Source organism: Alosa sapidissima, chromosome 1, assembly GCF_018492685.1.
Source record: "Alosa sapidissima isolate fAloSap1 chromosome 1, fAloSap1.pri, whole genome shotgun sequence".
NCBI classification, from domain to species: domain Eukaryota; kingdom Metazoa; phylum Chordata; class Actinopteri; order Clupeiformes; family Clupeidae; genus Alosa; species Alosa sapidissima.
Genome location: NC_055957.1, coordinates 315,001 through 335,000, shown reverse-complemented (window position 1 = coordinate 335,000; position 20,000 = coordinate 315,001). Strand labels below are relative to the sequence as shown.

The following is a 20,000-nucleotide window of genomic DNA, read 5'->3' as shown; positions in this document are numbered from 1 at the left end:
TTTACCAACCCCACTCCCACTCGCGTCATATTGCCAACAAGAACGAGACGCGTCCTGGGGATACGATATGATGCACACAATACGATATGATGCACATAATACGATATGATGCACACAATACGATATGATGCACACAATACGAATCATATGGATTATATATCAGGTGCGTAAAAGACGTTTGGACATGTTGCGTAGCCTAGCCTACTGTTGGAAACCATGCGCTACGACCAAAATGGAGGATCTTCTAGCCTACTGTTGGAAACCATGCGCTACGACCAAAATGGAGGATCTTCTAGCCTACTGTTGGAAACCATGGGCTACGACCAAAATGGAGGATCTTCTAGCCTACTGTTGAAAACCATGGGCTACGACCAAAATGGAGGATCTTCGACAGGAAGTTCCTAACCTAGTGGGTGGGAAACAGGAAGTTCCTAACCTAGTGGGTGGGAATTTCAGATGGGGGTGGGTGGTCAGCGCCCTATATGGCTCTGGGGGTAGTAATATAATCAGTGCCCTATATGGCTCTGGGGGTAGTAATATTCAAATTCCCCTTATTCATTTTATTTACCTGTGACTATATGTATGTATGGTTATGAATGGAGGAATCAATGCACAATTACAACTAAATGCATGGAGATTTATGAATGTATGGAGATTTATGAATGGTTAAATGAATGTTCATGTATGACTGAATGCATGGATGCTTACGAAAGTGAGGAATGAGTGTCTTGTAAGGTATGTATGGGAGAACAAGTATAGACAATGGTAACCATAGTTACCATAGAGAATAGTAATTTTGCAATTTGCACAGCTCCTTGAGTCAGGGGCGGTCTTAACATAGAGGCATAGGTAGGCGGCTGCTTGGGGCCCCCTACCAGTAGTCTTAGTAGGGGGCCCCCAACCAACCTAAAAAAAAAATAATAAATAAAAACCCCTTGTCATCATGAACGCGTCAAAAGTATGGTAAATTGTAATAATATTCTTAAGAAATACGTTAAAACATTGACATAGTAGTTAAAATGTCCAGTTCATGGTTATGTCCCTAACATACACCCCCTACTTCCACAATGAAATGGACTAGTCTGTAACGTGCGTTGCGCGAAAGATAAACACAAAAGACGTCTGGGAAAGTGTTGCCAATTTACTTTGTCGCTAGATTAAGTGACTTTTGGCCATCCCTAGCAAGAGAAAATGGCATCTAGCGACTAGCGACAAATTTGCTTACTTCTTGCAACGATGGCAAACTCTGTTTCGTTGTTGAAACGTCAGAAAATCTCCCCTCTCATGCCAGTTTCGTTAGTGAATTAGGCCTACATCGCGAATTCGCCCAAAGCGTTGCCCCACGATTATAAAAGTTACGACTGGCTTATGTGGCATCAGCCCGTGTCATTACAAGGAAGAAGATGTTCTATAAATCTAACAGCTCAGAAAACTTCACTGGAAGGTGCAGCAACAACGAGACGAGAGCAATGACATGATGACAGGGAAACAGGGACACGCTTGCCAGCATCGTTCAACAAGCACATTGAACAAAGGAAAGTAGGCTACAACTTCATTCACAAAGTAGATAGTTTGAAATCGAGCATACAAGTAAAAAAAGTAGAAAAAACTATAACATTTGTTGTCAATGCAGGACAGACTGTCGGCTGGAGTAAAACAATAATTCTCTCGGTCTGTCCGAGTGACATTTAAGCCTATAGCCTATATCCAAAATATAGCAATTGCCGGTTAAATTGTGTAGGCTACCCTATGGTGAAGTTATAATCAGATGTCAAGCTGTACAAAGCAGATGCAGCAGTTGGGAATAGGTTAGAAATGACTGCATTTCAGCCACCTGATGCTCGTTCTGGTGTAGGCTATGACAAGATAGTATACAGAAATGTAAAGTGTACCAATTAATACTGTATATAAGTATTAAAACAATTATATTTCAACAAGTTGCCTATAATATGAGTAGGAGAAAAGCAAACAGGCATAAAGGAGAATTAAAGGGCCATCACCGGGGTTTTTTAGGTGGTGGTGGTGGTGGTGGGGGGCGGGGGTCGGGTTCTCTGTTGGGCTATCGTGACTATTAGTTTGTGTAGTGCTACAGTGCTTGTGTGTTCTCTGCTTTCCATCTTCGTTTTGGAGTAAAGAAGTGTATGCAGGGTTTAAAGGGGAAGGGTTTTTTCCCCAGTATGCATGTATGTGTTCATACGCTTCACCATGTGTTCACCGTGACACCATGATGTGTCCCTTTATGGGAAGATGGCGCCAGTGTGTCAGGCGCTTGTACATACAGTCAACACTCTGCTGGTGTATGATCGACAAACGTTGCTAAGCCTGAGAATCAAAGCCAATAATCTTCTCAAACTGGACTATCACGGGGGGAAAACGGAGCCGAGTTTCCTACCAGACATCCCGTCATACCGGCACTGCACTCCAGCTTCACCGCCTCGGCGAAAAAGGGACCGACGTCGGGGGAAGCGCAGCGTCTTGTGAGGCTGAGGGCTGTCGGCCTACGTCCTGCTCGAGGTGGATATGGAAGTCCTCGCCTGTGTGTGTCAGCGATCCCTGGACCCTGTCGCTGCCTCTGTGTGTCTCAGCGATCCCTGGACCCTGTCGCTACCTGTGTGTGTGTCTCAGCGATCCCTGGACCCTGTCGCTACCTGTGTGTGTGTCTCAGCGATCCCTGGACCCTGTCGCTGCCTCTGTGTGTCTCAGCGATCCCTGGACCCTGTTGCTGCCTGTGTGTGTCTCAACGATCCCTGGACCCTGTCGCTGCCTGTGTGTGTCTCAACGATCCCTGGACCCTGTTGCTGCCTGTGTGTATGTCTCAGCGATCCCTGGACCCTGTCGCTACCTGTGTGTGTGTCTCAGCGATCCCTGGACCCTGTCGCTGCCTGTGTGTGTCTCAGCGATCCCTGGACCCTGTCGCTGCCGTCTGGTTCCAGTGGCAGGCTCCGATGTGTTCTTCCAGTCCCGCGGCTCCTGCTCTCTCCATCTTCACAAATCTGGAGTTTCTGCCTGTCTCCGCTGGCGTGGAGCAAATCTGGAGTTTCTGCGGCCTCTCTGTCGGGCCTCCTCGCCAGCTGTTCGCCCTGACCCACCAGTTCCTGCTAGGTTTGGCCTGGTCAACGCCAGATCGTTTGGGAATAAATCATTTATCCTGAAGGAATTCTTCATTTCCCGGGAATTGGACTTCCTCTTTATCTCCGAGACTTGGCTGAGTGCTGGTGAGTCCAGTGTCTTCACAGAACTTTTACCTGACGATTGCTCCCATTTTAATTCTCCCCGGACGTCTGGCCGAGGTGGAGGAATTCAAAGTCAAAGTCAAAGTCAGCTTTATTGTCAATTTCTTCACATGTTCCAGACATACAAAGAGATCGAAATTACGTTTCTCACTATCCCACGGTGAAGACAAGACATATTTTACCAATTTAAGTCCACAGACAAACATAACATTCAAGTAAACAAAAAAGTAAGTAAATAAGAGGGCACATATAATAATGAAAAAAATAAGAGCAGCAAAATTTGGTTGAAATTGTGCATAGACAGTCAATAAAATACTAGTGCAAAGTCAGGCCAATAAAAGGCTTGTGTAGTTCTGTTTGACCTAAGTAAGAAAGAAAGTGACATAGTGGTGCAAGTTATGTAAGAGCAGCAGATGTGTTGTGTTTTCAGGACAACAACAACAAGTTGTAAAGTGTACAAGTGTGCAAGTGTGCAAGTGGAGTAGTGCACGCGGCCATTGTGGGTCCAATGTCCAGGATGTTATGTAGCTGAGGGTGGAGGGGGGAGAGGAGGGAGAGAGTTCAGCATCCTTACAGCTTGGTGTATGAAGCTGTTGGTGAGTCTGGTAGTGCGGGAGCGCAGGCTTCTGTACCTCTTCCCAGAGGGCAGTAGATCGAACAGATTGTGAGCGGGGTGACTTGCATCACTCACAATTTTGGTCGCCTTGCGGGTGAGGTGGGTGGTGTAAATGTCCTTCAGGGAGGGGAGTGAAGCACCAATAATCCTTCCAGCTGTGTTCACTATGCGCTGCAGGGCTTTCCTGTTGTATTCAGTGCAGCTTCCGCCCCACACAGCGATACAGCTGGAGAGGATGCTCTCAATGGTGCCTCGGTAGAATGTGGTCATGATGGCTGGTGGAGCACTTGCTCGCCTGAGTTTCCGCAGGAAGTACAGGCGGCGCTGAGCTCTCTTCGCCAGTGATGCAGTGTTGGTGGTCCAGGAGAGGTCTTCGCTGATGTGCACCCCCAGGAATTTGGTGCTGCTCGCTCTCTCCACCACAGCACCGTCAATGGTCAGTGGCAGGTGTTGGGTGTGACCTCTCCGGAAGTCAACAACAATCTCTTTGGTCTTGCTGACGTTCAGCAGGAGGTTGTTGTCCCTGCACCACGTGGTCAGATGGTCGACCTCCAACCTGTATTGGGTCTCGTCGCCCTTGGTGATGAGACCCACCAGAGTTGTGTCGTCAGCAAATTTCACTATGTGATTGTTGCTGTAGGTTGCAGTGCAGTCATGCGTCAGCAGGGTGAAGAGCAGCGGACTGAGCACGCAGCCTTGGGGGGCCCCTGTGCTCAGTGTGATGCTGCTTGAGGTATTGTTGCCAACACGTACTACTTGAGGCCTCTGACAGAGGAAGTCCAGTAGCCAGTTGCAGAGGTAGGTACTGAGTCCCAGTTTGTCAAGTTTGCTGATGAGTTGTTGTGGTATTATGGTGTTGAATGCAGAACTGAAGTCTATAAACAGCAATCTCACATATGAGTCTCTTTTTTCCAGGTGGGTGAGGGCTGGGTGGAGGGCAGAGCAGATTGCATCCTCTGTAGACCGCTTGGCTCGGTATGCAAACTGGAAGGGGTCCAGGGTGGGGGGGAGAATGGATTTGATATGTGACATGACAAGCCGCTCAAAGCACTTCATGATGATGGGTGTCAGTGCCACAGGGCGGTAGTCATTGAAGCAGGATGGAGCAGTTTTCTTCGGCACAGGTATGATGGTGGCAGCTTTGAAACATGATGGGACGATGGCTTGCTTCAGGGAAGTGTTAAAGATGTCTGTGAAGACATCCTTAAGCTCCCCTGCGCAGTCCTTCAGCGCACGACCTGGAATGTTGTCTGGACCTGTTGCCTTACGGGTGTTGATAGCAGCAAGTGTCCTCTTCACGCTGTCGGCAGAGAGGCACAGGGGCTGCTCATGTAGAGGGGGATGGGTCTTCTGTGGGCAGGTGCTGTTTTGTGCTTCAAAGCGAGCAAAGAAGCGGTTCAGGTTGTTGAGCAGAGGGATGTTGCTCTCACAGCTCTGTGGCGCGGGCTTGTAGTCCGTGAGGGCCTGAATGCCCTGCCATAGGCTTTGTGCGTTCCTGCTGTCTTTGAAGTGGGTGGTTATCTTGTGAGTGTATTCCTTTTTTGCTTCCTTGATGCCACGGGACAGGTTGGCTCTCGCTGTTCTCATGCCAGCTTCATCCCCAGCTCTGTAGGCTTTGTCTCTGGCCCTCAGCAGCCTGAGGACATCCCCTGTCAGCCATGGCTTCCAGTTAGCCCGAGTGATGATGTCTTTTGTGTGGGTCACATCATCAATGCACTTGGTGATGTAAGAGGTTACAGTGTCTGTATACTCCTCTATGTCTGTCCGGTTGTTGTAAGTGGCTGCCTGCTTAAACATTTCCCAGTCTGTTGTGTCAAAGCAGTCTTGAAGAGCATCGGAGGCTCCCTCAGGCCACACTTTTACCTGCTTACGAACCGGTTTGTTTGCTTTTACCCTTTGTCTGTATGCGGGCATTAGCATAACAGTTATATGGTCTGAAAGTCCAATGTGGGGGAGGGGGGTAGCTTTGTATGCTCCTTTGTGTGTAGTGTAGACCAGGTCCAGGATGTTATCTCCCCTTGTTGGAAAATCAACATGCTGGTGTAGCTTTGGAAGTACAGTTTTAAGATCAGCATGGTTAAAATCTCCAGTGAAGATGGTGAAACCATCTGGGTGTGCCGTCTGTTGTTCACTGAATTGCGACTGTTTTTAAGAGTGACTTTAAATGCAAACAGTTATCGCTACCATCGACCACTAGCTTTGAACTAAGTCTGTTTGAGCTGGGTCTTTCTCACACGGTGTTGTGTGCGGTGGTTTCTCGGCCTCCCAAATATAACAGAGACTTTATATCTGACTTTTCTATGTTCTTAGCGGATATTATGCCTAAATATGACCGAGTCCTTATTGTGGAAGATTGTAATATTCATGTGTGTTGCCCTGAGAACCCATTGGCACGAGGATTTTTAAACATTATCGACTCGTTTAATCTTGTAGTGTGTAATTGGGCCTACACATGAACGTGGTCACACACTTGATCTTGTGTTATTTTACGGTCTGCCTGTTGACAATCTGGAGATCTGTGATGCATTTTTCTCTGACCATATGCCTGTACTGTTTGCTGTCAAGCAGCCAAACCTCGCGCTGCTGCTGCTCGTAGATGTCGGGTTATTAACCCTTCCACTGCTGCTCGCTTCACCACTGCCTTCAGTCAAAACTGTGTATTGCCTGCATCTGGGTATGATACCGAGGCTCTGAACTCATGGTTTCTCGACACCTGTCAAACTGCCATAGACATTGCGGCTCCATTAAAGACTAGACGGCATAAAACTAAGTCGGAGGCGGAGCCCCGGCTAAATGAAACAACCCGTGCTGCCAGACAGAATTGCCGAAGAGTTGAGAGAAAATGGAAAAAGGACAAATTACAAGTGTCATTTCAAATGCTGAGGGATTGCTGGCATCAGTACCAATCCGTTGTGAAAGAGGCTAAAAGAAAATATTTCTCTGATATTGTCCTGTCAAACTCTCACAAACCTCGTGTTTTGTTTAAAGTTATTAACTTATTAACTCTGTTTTAAATGCACCACAGTGTGTGTGTGTGTGAGTTATTAACTCTGTTTTAGATGCACCACAGACTGCTGTGTGTGTGTGTGTGTGAGTTATTAACTCTGTTTTAAATGCACCACAGACTGTTGGAATTGAGGCCACTGTCTGTGTGTGTGTGTGTGTGTGTGTGTGTGTGTCTTGTGCACTGCTGTGTGTGTGTGTGTGAGTTATCAACTCTGTTTTAAATGCACCACAGACTGCTGTGTGTGTGTGTGTGTGTGTGTGTGTGTGTGTGTGTGTGTGTGTGTGTGAGAGTTATCAACTCTGTTTTAAATGCACCACAGACTGTTGGAATTGAGGCCTCCCCGGCTGTGTGTGTGTGTGTGTGAGTTATTAACTCTGTTTTAAATGTGCACTGCTGTGTGTGTGTGTGTGTCTTGTGCACTGCTGTGTGTGTGTGTGTGTGTGTGTGTGTGTGTGTGTGTGAGAGTTATTAACTCTGTTTTAAATGCACCACAGACTGCTGTGTGTGTGTGTGTGTGTGTGTGTGAGAGTTATCAACTCTGTTTTAAATGCACCACAGACTGTTGGAGTTGAGGCCTCCCCGGCTGTGTGTGAAAACTTTCTTCACTTTTTTATTGATAAAGTCACATCAGCCAGAGCGCTTATTTCACCACCTGCCATTGACCCCTCAGTGTCTGTCCCCTTCTCTGCTGTTTTCGACTCATTTCAGCCTGTGACCCTGCCCTTTGTGCTGGATATTGTTGGTCATTTGAAGCCCTCAGGCTCGCCAGTTGATAATGTCCCTCCCCGACTTCTTAAGGAGGTTTTTCAGACTGTTGGACCATCATTTACTGCAGTTATTAATAGCAGTCTGACCTCTGGAGTGGTTCCAGGTCATTTTAAACATGCCGTTGTGTAATCTTTGTTAAAAAAAACCTGGGCTGGATTCTACCGTTTTGGCAAACTTCAGGCCGATATCCAAATTGCCATTTCTGTCTAAAATCTTAGAAAAGATTGTGTATTCCCAGCTCATGGACTTTTTAAATGAGCAAAATATCATTGAGGTCTTCCAATCTGGCTTTAAAACATTGCACAGCACAGAATCAGCGCTTTTAATGACATATTTTTAGCTACTGACTCTGGTCACTGCGTTGTCCTTGTACTGCTTGATCTGACTGCTGCTTTTGATACAGTGGACCATGAAATCCTGATTGCCCGTTTGGAGCAGTGGGTGGGCATCAGAGGCACAGCTCTGGAATGGTTCAGGTCCTACCTGTCACATCGAACCTTCTGTGTTAGTGTTGGTGACTCTGTGTCCTCCAGTCCCCCTCTCATATGGGGTACCACAAGGCTCTGTGCTTGGCCCTATTTTATTTTCTCTCCATCTTCTCCCCCTTGGTTCAATTCTCAGGAAACACGGCATTTCATTTCATTGCTAGATTTATGTCCCTCTTAAAAAGTCAGATGCTTACAGTATTAAGCCATTGCTAGAGTGCCTACATGACATTAAAGCCTGGATGTCTCTTAACTTCTTAAATTTTAATGAAAAAATAGAATTCATTTTAAAACTCTTTTATTTGCTTTTAAAGCCGTGCATGGCCTTACCCCACCTTACCTTTCTGAGCTGCTCCACCCATACACTCCCAGCCGCTCTCTCAGGTCAGCTGACCAGCTGCTCCTGACAGAGCCCAGAGCCAGGCTAAAATCTAGAGGGGAACGAGCTTTTGCCGTTGCAGCTCCGAAACTATGGAACAATCTGCCCCTTCACATCAGACAGGCCCCTTCACTGTCTCAATCTTAAAACTCACCTCTTTTCTCTGGCTTTTAACCCCAGGTAGTGTGTTGATGGTATGTAGATGTGGTGTGGGCAGTATATTTTATTTATTTGATTTTATTTTATTTATTGGATTTGAGTTGGTTTTTAATCTCTTTTAACTTTTATTTTAGTTTACTTTTATTTTAGTTTTTATCTCTTTTTTACTTTTATTTTAGTTTTTATGTCTTTTTACTTTTATTTTAGTTAGTGTTATCTCTTTTAATTGTAATACTTTATCCTATTATTGTGCTTCTGTGGTGTCTTGTGTGTTTCTTATCTTGCTGTACAGCACTTTGGGAACCTTGTGTTTGTTTAAACTGCTATATAAATAAAGTGGATTGGATTGGATTGGATGTATCTTCACGCACGCACGCACGCACACACGCACACACGCACAGACGCACACACACACACACACACACCTTGCTCAGTTGTCCTGCTGGAGACTGATTGAACAGGAAATGCTCAGAAATGCAGAAATGCTCTTAACTCTGATCCAGCACATTCACAAACTTTAATCTGGAGCTGACCTGTGTGCAACCCACAATCCTGCACACACACACACACGCAGACACACACACACACACACACAGACACACACCTTGCTCAGCGATCTCGATTTCCCTGCGTCCGAAGTCGGCCTGCTTGATGTTCTTGATGCAGAAGTCTGCGCTGCCTTTGGAGTTCTTCTGCTGTTTATCACGAGGAGACGTCTCATCATCCGAGCTGTCTGTGTAGGATGCAGCTGCAAGCAAACACACACAGACACACATCCGTAGATATAATAAATTCCTAAATCTTTCTTTCTTCATCCTTATAATTAGACACTTATGCGCAGGAAAGTTGAGCAACTATATGCCATTTCACTACATGTTTTACAACAGTAACCCCTATGAGACAAATAAAAACGCTTGGAGTAGTGACAAAAGAGGACATTGAAGGCTGACCATCATTATTTCTGCCATAGCATGCTTGCTTTATGTGTCTGTCCATCTCAAAGTCCCTGTTTTTTGCTGTCATAGGCGAGCATCGTGCACACTTAATGCACGCAACAAAGCACACCTGACAAATGCATACCACCGACTTTTCTCCAAACTTGCTCAAAGTTATTTCTCCTGTTTTTATGTTTGTCTTTACATCTTCAAGCTGCACGTTGCACTTAAGCTACACAATACAGCACAGCAGGCCCAGTGTGATGCGTGTGTGGAGAAGAAGCTGCGCATGACACGTGTTGCGCAGACTTTATAAATGACATTTTGGAACTTTGTAGCCTAACTTATATATCTTTGTACACATTTGTTACGTTGGCCTACTTTGCTAAATATATATAATATTTCTGATTGGGAAAGCTCCCCACCCAAGGAGCTTTGCCAGTCAGAAATATTATTATTAGCTCCCCACCCAAGTAGGCTAATGACTTGAAAAAAAAAACACAAATGCTTGATCAAGGACCTGGCTCGGCCCGGCCCGAGGATAGTAGCTGGAAATATCGGAGATCGGGTCAAGTTGGGGCTCGTCCTCGGGCAGAGAATCTAAACTCTACCGAGAATCTAAACTCTACTCCATAGTTGGGGCTTGTGCTCGGGCAGAGAATCTAAACTCTACCTCATAGTTAGGTATGGTGCAGTGTGGAACTTCAACCACCTCAGGGTTTTTTGCAATGGACCACCCTGCTGTGTGACTGGCACCCCAGTCATGCGTGCAACGGTGGTCACTGACCATACCTGCGCTGGTGTTGACTACCCTTCACCATGTCTTAGTTATGCGGCTATAGCATAGCGCCGTCACCATGCCTTAGTTATGCTGCTATAGCATAGTGCTGTCACCATGCCTTAGTTATGCTGCTATAGCATAGCGCTGTCACCATGCCTTAGTTATGCTGCTATTATAATAGCATAGCGCGGTCACCATGCCTTAGTCATGCTGCTATTATAATAGCATAGTGCTGTCACCATGTCTTAGTTATGCTGCTATTATAATAGCATAGCGCTGTCACCATGCCTTAGTTATGCTGCTATAGCATAGCGCTGTCACCATGCCTTAGTTATGCTGCTATTATAATAGCATAGCGCTGTCACCATGCCTTAGTTATGCTGCTATAGCATAGCGCTGTCACCATGCCTTAGTCATGCTGCTATTATAATAGCATAGTGCTGTCACCATGCCTTAGTTATGCTGCTATTATAATAGCATAGCGCTGTCACCATGCCTTAGTTATGCTGCTATTATAATAGCATAGCGCGGTCACCATGCCTTAGTTATGCTGCTATTATAATAGCATAGTGCTGTCACCATGCCTTAGTTATGCTCCTATAGCATAGCGCTGTCACCATGCCTTAGTTATGCTGCTATAGCATAGTGCTGTCACCATGTCTTAGTTATGCTGCTATAGCATAGTGCTGTCACCATGCCTTAGTTATGCTGCTATAGCATAGTGCTGTCACCATGTCTTAGTTATGCTGCTATAGCATAGCGCTGTCACCATGCCTTAGTCATTCTGCTATAGCATAGCACTGTCACCATGCCTTAGTTATGCTGCTATTATAATAGCATAGCGCTGTCACCATGCCTTAGTCATTCTGCTATAGCATAGCGCTGTCATGGACTTTTCATGGGTCACACCGTACAACTCCCCCTCTCTCCCATTCCCTCTCAAATCTCCCTATCTTGCCTATTCTCACTATGATATAGCACTATATAGTACCATTGATTTACAGTAATACTAACCCGCTCTACATCTCTCTTTCTTCCCCGCTTACCTCACTTGGGAGGTATATCATCACCAGTCACCAGCCATCCGTGTGTTTGGCCCTCATCTCACTCATCTCACCTGAAGTCCCGTCCCTACGACTGCCCTATCATCGCCTATTGCTGTCCCCCTGCCCGGACTCCTGGCCCGTACAGCCTAGCGACCCACCACTTGCCCTATGACAACTCCTAATCCCCCTGGACAATTCCATTTCCTACGCTGGACTATTTGAACTTTCTGACACTAAATAGGATTCATGCATTATCATACTGGATACGTAACCATCCCTCCTCTTGTAACATTCACCTCAGGTGGCTTTAAACACCATGTTCTATTCTCTACACCTGACTATCATATGCATTTATCATGTATACAGACCTTACTGTCCTGTACTGACCCTAGGCAGATGGGTCAGGCCCTTGAGTCGTGGATCTGCTCGAGGTTTCTTCCTATATGTATCTCTAATTCTGTCATGAGCATTCTCTCTCCCTGGCAACAACCTTAATTGATTCAACTCTCTGCCACTCTGCTCACTCTCTCTCTACTCTGCCTAACGAGCTCCACCTGGCTCCGCCCTGCTCTGCTCTTGTTACCTGGCCAGCTGCGCTGCATTCCCCACTCACCATCCTCACCTTGCCCCACTCTGCTCTAATTACTCTGCCAGCTGCACTGCATTTCTCCACTAACCTCTCCCAGTATATAAAGCCCTGTTTTTCAGCCAAGCCCTGTCAGATCGTCTTCAAACCTGGACCAGTAACCTGCCTGCCTGTCTACTCTCTGACTCCTACCTGTGATTCGGATCCTTTCTTGACTGCCTCCCTGTTCTACCGCCCCGGTTATCCCGACCTGCCTTCCGGATCTTCTCGATTACTCTCCGATCTTCAGCCCCCCCGGTAACTCGAATCTGCCTTCTGTCCCTCACCACGTTTAGTGCCTAGCCCTGGTCTGAACTACTGCCTGCTGTTCACCTTGCTGTGGTGTGTGTGTTCCCCTGAGCCCCGAGAACCCCTGACCCCCCTGGCACTCCTAGCACCCCTGGAACCGGAACCTCCAAGACCTCACGTTTCTCACTCCTCTTCCCCCCTGAACCCTTCAATAAAAAGACTCTGAATTTGAACTTGCGCTCTTGGGTCGTCTTCTGTCCGTGACAAATTCTAGGGAGTTTTTCCTCGCCCCTGTTACCCATGGGCCTTCTTTTCTTTTCTCTGATTGTCTAACACTCTGTAAAGCACCATGAGACATGTGTAATGTTTTGGCGCTCTATAAGTGAGAGCCATTATCATTATATTACCTGAAAATGGTCTCAGAACGACAACATTATCATTTATCGCAATAATTTCTAGGACAACTTATCGTCCAGCAAAATTTGTTATCGTGACAGGCCTATGTTTGTGTGTGTGTGTGTGTGTGTGTGCGTGTGTACCTGAGCTGTAGCTGTCTGTAGATGACTGGGAGATGGAGCGTGTGCGTGTGTGTGTGTGTGTGCGCGTGCGTGCGTGCGTACCTACCTGAGCTGTAGCTGTCTGTAGATGACTGGGAGTTGGAGCGTGTGTGCGCGTGTGTGTGTGTGTGCGTGTGTGCGTGCGTACCTGAGCTGTAGCTGTCTGTAGATGACTGGGAGATGGAGCGAGACAGAGAGCGGCGTCCGATCTTTGATGGACGTTTGTTAAATTCTTGCTTCTGGTCAGCAAACTGGATCTGCTACACAAACACACACACACACACACACACACACACACACACACACACACACACACACACAGCCAGAGAGAGAATCATAAATGAGGAGTTGGGGAAACTGCATACCTGTGTCTGAAACTGATGTCTGGATGTCAATCACCATGACAACCACAAAGACAGCTGGTGCTTTAACCTCAGGTTACGGTTGTTACGGTTATGGTTAGATGTTGGCTTCTCAGCATCTGACCTAATCTCATTCTTACTCTGAACAAGTTTCTAAGTCTTCCACAAAGTGTACTCATGTCACAACACATTGTAATTCCCTTCACCAACATTTCTGATCTGGTGGCTACTCACCTTAGCTTTCAACATTATTATCAACTTTAGCCTTAGCATTATTATCACCTTTAGCCTTAGCATTATTATCACCTTTAGCCCTACGCTGACCTTTAATCATTAGCATAATTGTCAGCCTTTGTCATCACTCTGACCTCAGCGGCGCTCGGGGAGCAGTGAGGGGTTAGGTGCCTTTGGGGCAGCCGTGGCCCACTGGTTAGCACTCTGGACTTGTAACCGGAGGGTTGCCGGTTCGAGCCCCGACCAGTGGGCCGCGGCTGAAGTGCCCTTGAGCAAGGTACCTAACCCCTCACTGATCCCCGAGCGCCGCCGATGTAGCAGGCAGCTCACTGCGCCGGGATTAGTGTGTGCTTCACCTCACTGTGTGTTCACTGTGTGCTGTTTGTGTTTCACAAATTCACCGATTGGGTTAAAAGCAGAGACCAAATTTCCCTCACGGGATCAAAAAAGTATATATACTTTACTTATACTATACTTAAGTATATATACTTGCTCAAGGGCACTTCAGCTGTGCGTCGGGGTGATCGGGGTTCGAACCGCCAACCCTCCGGTTACAAGTCCGAAGCAGTAACCAGTAGGCCACGACTGCATCTCTCCTCTTTAGCATCGCTTCTCTTTAGCCCTTAGCATCACTATGACCAACTGCATCACCCTTGCCTTAGCACATCTCAACTTTAGCATCACCCTTGCCTTAGCACATCTCAACTTTAGCATCACCTCAGCTTATATCTGACTTTAAAGTATCATTCCAGCGAAAATTGACCCAAGGGTGTTTTTCTGCATTAAAACACATAAAATAAGCCGTGGAGACAGTAATTTTCATTGATCAACCACTACAGAGCTTGGCCTGGTACAAGCTATAGCCCCAAATCGCAAACAGTAGATTATCTAAGGGCAGTAAGCTAACCGCTTCCCAAATAGCATTTTTTTAACCAGTAATATTGTTCAAAATAGTACCAAACCTCGTCAGTAGCTTAGGGCCTCTACACATAAAACGAAGCACCAATAACCTAGTTAGGAAACCCAGTTTATTACAGAAGACTGTTAAGAACACTTACCAACTGTCAGCCTATATAACACTTACCAACTGTCAGCCTATATGTATATAAGTATAAGTATATATACTCTTTTGATCCCGTGAGGGAAATTTGGTCTCTGCATTTATGCCAATCCGTGAAATTCTTGAATTTCCCCTTGAGGATCAATAAAGTATCTATCTATCTATCTATCTATCTATCTATCTATCTAGTGAAACACACACAGCACACAGTGTACACACAGTGAGGTGAAGCACACACTAATCCCTGCTCCCCCATGTAAACAATGGGGGAGCCGTAAATCGTTAATAGAGGTGACCAAAGAATATCTCCGGATAGCGTGATAGTTGGTAAGTGTTCTTAACAGTCTTCTGTAATAAACTTCGGGTTCACTAACTAGGTTGTTAGTGCTTTGTTTTGTGTGTAGAGAATTATTCTCATCACTTTCACCTTTACCCTGTAACATCACTCTGACCTTTACCCTGTGACATCACTCTGACCTTTAACCTGTAACATTACTCTGACCTTTACCCTGTAACATCACTCTGCTCTTACCCTGTAACATCACTCTGGCCTCTGACCTTTAACCTGTAACGTCACTCTGACCTTTACCCTGTATCATCACTCTGGCCTCTGACCTTTACCCTGTGACATCACTCTGCTGGCCTTTACCCTGTGACACCACTCTGCTGGCCTTTACCCTGTAACATTACTCTGACCTTTAACACCATTTTCACCCTTACCATCATTCTGACTTTTAGTCTTCAGCATCACTCTCAGCTTTAGCCTTTAGCATCACTCTGACCTCTAGCATCATTCTGACTTTTAGTCTTTAGCATCACTCTCACGTTTAGCCTTTAGCATCACTCTGACCTCTAGCATCATTCTGACTTTTAGTCTTTAGCATCACTCTCAGCTTTAGCATCAATCCCAGCTTTAGCATCACTCTGACCTCTAGCATCATTCTGACTTTTAGTCTTTAGCATCACTCTCAGCTTTAGCCTTTAGCATCACTCTGACCTCTAGCATCATTCTGACTTTTAGTCCTTAGCATCACTCTCAGCTTTAGCCTTTAGCATCACTCCTCCCTTTAGCATCGCTCTCAGCTTTAGCCTTTAGCATCACTCTCAGCTTTAGCCTTTAGCATCACTCTCAGCTTTAGCCTTTAGCATCAATCCCAGCTTTAGCATCACTCGGACCTCTAGCAACATTCTGACTTTTAGTCTTTAGCATCACTCTTACGTTTAGCCTTTAGCATCACTCTGACCTTTAGCATCATTCAGAGTGGTCAGAATATGTGTGTGTGTGTGTATGTATGTGTGTGTGTGCATATGTTGTGTGTGATGGTGAACTGAAAATAGCCATGCTGCACATATTCCCACAACAAAACATTATTCATATGTATTGGTACTCATTTGACATATGTCAAAATGTACAGTTACAAAAATTGTTATTAATACATTATCATTTCACTGAACTGCCTTGCACTATATGTATATTTAATTAGTCTATACTGATATTGCACTATTCCCACCCTCTTTTCAATGTATATTGCATCTTGCTTGTGCCTGCTGAGGTGTCCACGACTTGGCAACATTGACAGGGACAACAAGGAGGCGGTCATCCTCAGCCGCACTCCCATGGACAACTGCACTACCCTATAGATAGATAGATAGATACTTTATTGATCCCCAGGGGAAATTCAAGGGCACAGTAGCATACAGACAACACACACACACACATTCACTAATAGCAGAAAGTAATTAAAAGTATATAATATAAAAACACAACTAAGCAATAAGGACATTAGAAGATAAATATATACTAAATACTAAATATACTAAAATACAAATTATACTAAATAACACAATTCAAAAAAAAAAAAAAACTGTATCCACATAGTGGGTGATTAATCAAAGAAGATGCACTTGCAATGACTGAGGCAGGGACTAAGCCTTCCCTTAAGTGAAGCAGTGAAATATATATATATATATATATATATATATATATATACACACACACACACATATACATACACACACACACCTATATATACTATACTAAGGTGGTATAATACTATATTTATTTGCAAATGTACAATTGCATTACCCTATACCACCTTAGTGGCTATTTATTAGCAAATGTACATACTGTATTCTTATACATAGCCATAGTCTACTGCCCTTCATTCTATTCTTACTGTTCTGTTTTTATTCTTTTAATGTTTTTTTTTTAAATTATTTTGTATTCTTATATGTTAAGTGTGCTGTACTTTGAGAGCAAAGATTAACCAGAGTAAAATTCCTTGTTTGTTTACGCAAACCTGGCCAATAAAGCTGATTCTGAAAATTACATTTCATGAGTTTCCCCTTAAACTTCCATAAATCTACCTAATATATACATTTTTCTAAGCTTGAAAAATCAAATTTACAATTTTATGACATGACAGGATTGCAATTACCATGTGAACCACAATCACCATTAGTTTGTTAGCACGTTACCTCAAAATTGGACAGTCTCTCTCTCTTACCTTCTTAACGTCATCTCTCTGTCTTATCTTCCTAACAGCATCTCTCTCCGTCTTATCTTCCTAACTGTACGTACACACCGCCGCCGACTTGAGCTTCCAAAGAGTCAGGAAGTCATTCATTTTCAATGGAAGCCAGCTTCTCTCAGCTGCCAGAAGCGGCAAATCTGTCGGCGTCGCGTTTTGGGCGTCTTGAGCGTCAAGCAGAAAGTTGAAAGTAAGTCAACTTTATGGTAATGAGCTATGACGCGGTTCAGCGACAAACGACCAGCAACCAATCGGAATAGACGGCCTTTAAATAAAGTAGTAAGATAGAAAAATGAACGAACGTAGGATGCCACGTCAAAGCGGCCAAAGCTTCCCTTTTTGACAAGCGTTCTTGACAGGGCGACCCGAGCTTCTTTGGAAGCTCAAGTCGGCGGCAGTGTGTACGTACAGTAACGGCATCTCTCTCCTCCTGCTCCTGCTCTCCTTCTGCTTCTGCTCTCCTTCTTATCTTCTTAACGCCGTCCCTCCATCTTGCCTTCGTCTCTCTCCGTCCTACCTTCCTAGCAGCGTCTCTCCGTCTTATTGTAAAACCACCAACCATTTCGTTCGGAAAAACTATGTTTTTTAATACTTCAAAAAAACATTTGATATATGAACCTTACATTGTTCAGTAGCCATAGGTGTGTAGATTTGAACAAAATCTAGTTTGGTTCTTACCAGGGCTTTTACTGCCTGAAATATCCAATTTTTGTTTACCACGCTCGGAGTTTAGTGCTGGGCTGGTGGGTGCCTATTTCCAACCTTTCTCACGGCACATCAACAGTTAGACCTTCCTAACGGCATCTCTCAGTCTTACTTTTCTAACGGCGTCTCTCAGTCTTACCTTCCTAACGGCGTCTCTCTCAGTCTTACCTTCCTAACGGCGTCTCTCACTGTCTTCCCTTCCTAACGGCGGTGTGTGTGTGTGTGTGTGTGTGTGTGTCTGCGCGCATGTATGTGTGTGTGTTCCTAACGGCGGGCCGCTCGGTCTTACCTTCCTAACGGCGGTGTGTGTGTGTGTGTGTGTGTGTGTGTCTGCGCGCATGTATGTGTGTGTGTTCCTAACGGCGGGCCGCTCGGTCTTACCTTCCTAACGGCGGTGTGTGTGTGTGTGTGTGTGTGTGTGTCTGCGCGCATGTATGTGTGTGTGTTCCTAACGGCGGGCCGCTCGGTCTTACCTTCCTAACGGCGGTGTGTGTGTGTGTGTGCGCATGTATGTGTGTGTGTTCCTAACGGCGGGCCGCTCGGTCTTACCTTCCTAACGGCGTCTCTCAGTCTTACTTTTCTAACGGCGTCTCTCTCAGTCTTACCTTCCTAACGGCGGTGTGTGTGTGTGTGTGTGTGTGTGTGTGTGTGTGCGCATGTATGTGTGTGTGCAGGCCGCTCAGTCTTACTTTTCTAACGGCGTCTCTCTCAGTCTTACCTTCCTAACGGCATCTCTCTCAGTCTTACCTTCCTAACGGCGGTGTGTGTGTGTGTGTGTGTGTGCGGGCTGCTCAGTCTTACCTTCCTAGCGGCGGGGCGCTCCTGCTCTCCTTCCCTCCGCTTCTTCAGCATGATGATGACGGATCAGTGAAGGAAGGAGAGCAAGAGCAGCCCGACCCATTTATACTCGTAACCCCCGGCGACCCATTTATATCCGTAACCCCCGGTGATCCGGTCGTAGCCAGTCAGCTCAGGATCACAATGCCGGATTGTCCGAACACCAAACGCTGTGTGTGTGTGTGTGTGTGTGTGTGTGTCTGTCTGTTCCCTCACCTCTGGCTGCAGAGTCGCAGCAGCATCACGATTGTTAATTGTTAGAAGGCTGGAAAACTGCGACTGAGGAGCTAGAATGTGTATGTATGTGTGCATATTTATGTGTTACCGTGGACGTATGTCATACATATATATTTGTGTACAGTGTGTGCATGTGCATATGTATGTGTATATGTGTGTGTGTGAGATGGTAAAAGCCTAGCCATCCAAAGGGTTAGAGAGGTCAGAATATATATATGTGTGTGTGTGTGTGTGTGTGTGTGTGTGTGTGTGTGCATATGTTGTGTGTGATGGTACAAGTCTAGCTATCCACAGGTGTGTGTATCTGTATGTGTGCATATGTAATGGTACAAGTCTAGCTATCCACAGGTAGACAGAACACAGGTGTGTGTGTGTGTGTGTGCATATGTTGTGTGTGATGGTACAAGTCTAGCTATCCACAGGTAGACAGAACACAGATGTGTGTACCCATTACAAAGCAGTCTTTGAGGGTAGGCAGCTTAAGGGGTTGAACTGACTGGCTGTGTGCCTGTAAGGTGCCACTGAGAACTGGGGCACCAGCAGAGGAACATCAGGGCACTGGGCCCACTAAACACAACCTTCACACCGAGGGGCAACAGAGCCTCACATTAGTGCTGGGCGGCATGACCAAAAATGTATATCACGGTATTTTTTTAAAATTCTTACGGTTTCACGGTATATGACGGTATTTTCCCCCCCCATGCATAATCAGATGTTCAGCATTTTCTACAGGTTGAGAGAGGAATTGCTGCAGTACATTGACTAAGGATGGTCTATTTTACTGTCATGATGTAGAATAACCAGATGGTTGATTATGAAGATACTTCATGAGAGGCCATTTCCTGTCCCTGGAAATTTATGCAAATAGGGTAGCAGTACACGCCCCCGCACATTTATGCAGTGATCGGGCTCTCTTTTTAACATTGAGGTCTATGGCAGAATCCAAGAATTTCCCAGAATTTGTCCAAGCCTTATTTTTCTGAGCAATGGATGCACATTTCGGACATGGTATCATGATCTCCAAACCCTCCTCCCTATTTCAGTAGAATGTCGTGATAGTATGACCTTCCAGTCGAGAGAAAATCAACATTAATGAAGGTGTACACCAAGTTTGTTTTGTACTCCGGCTTGTCTGGCGTGGAACCGAGGCGTTCAAACGTAAGTCATACGTCAGTGACACGCCCCTGTGCAGGC

General features: G+C 45.6%; 1 protein-coding gene across 6 annotated transcripts in view; it reads right to left on the bottom strand.

Annotated features, from left to right (window-relative positions):
- The window catches only part of ahcyl2b (adenosylhomocysteinase like 2b), an 84,419-nt gene that overhangs the window by 43,261 nt on the left and 21,158 nt on the right, over positions 1–20,000 (bottom strand). For 2 of the 6 annotated variants that reach the window (XM_042092500.1, XM_042092512.1), the window contains exons 2-3: positions 12,989–13,100; positions 9,252–9,395 (exon numbers count right to left, since the gene is read on the bottom strand). In XM_042092500.1, coding sequence (XP_041948434.1) covers positions 9,252–9,395; positions 12,989–13,100 — 256 coding nt within the window. Of the gene's footprint in view, positions 1–9,251; positions 9,396–12,822; positions 12,857–12,907; positions 12,930–12,988; positions 13,101–20,000 lie in introns of those variants that run through there. The other 4 variants (XM_042092520.1, XM_042092505.1, XM_042092531.1 and 1 more) reach the window with 3 other exon arrangements.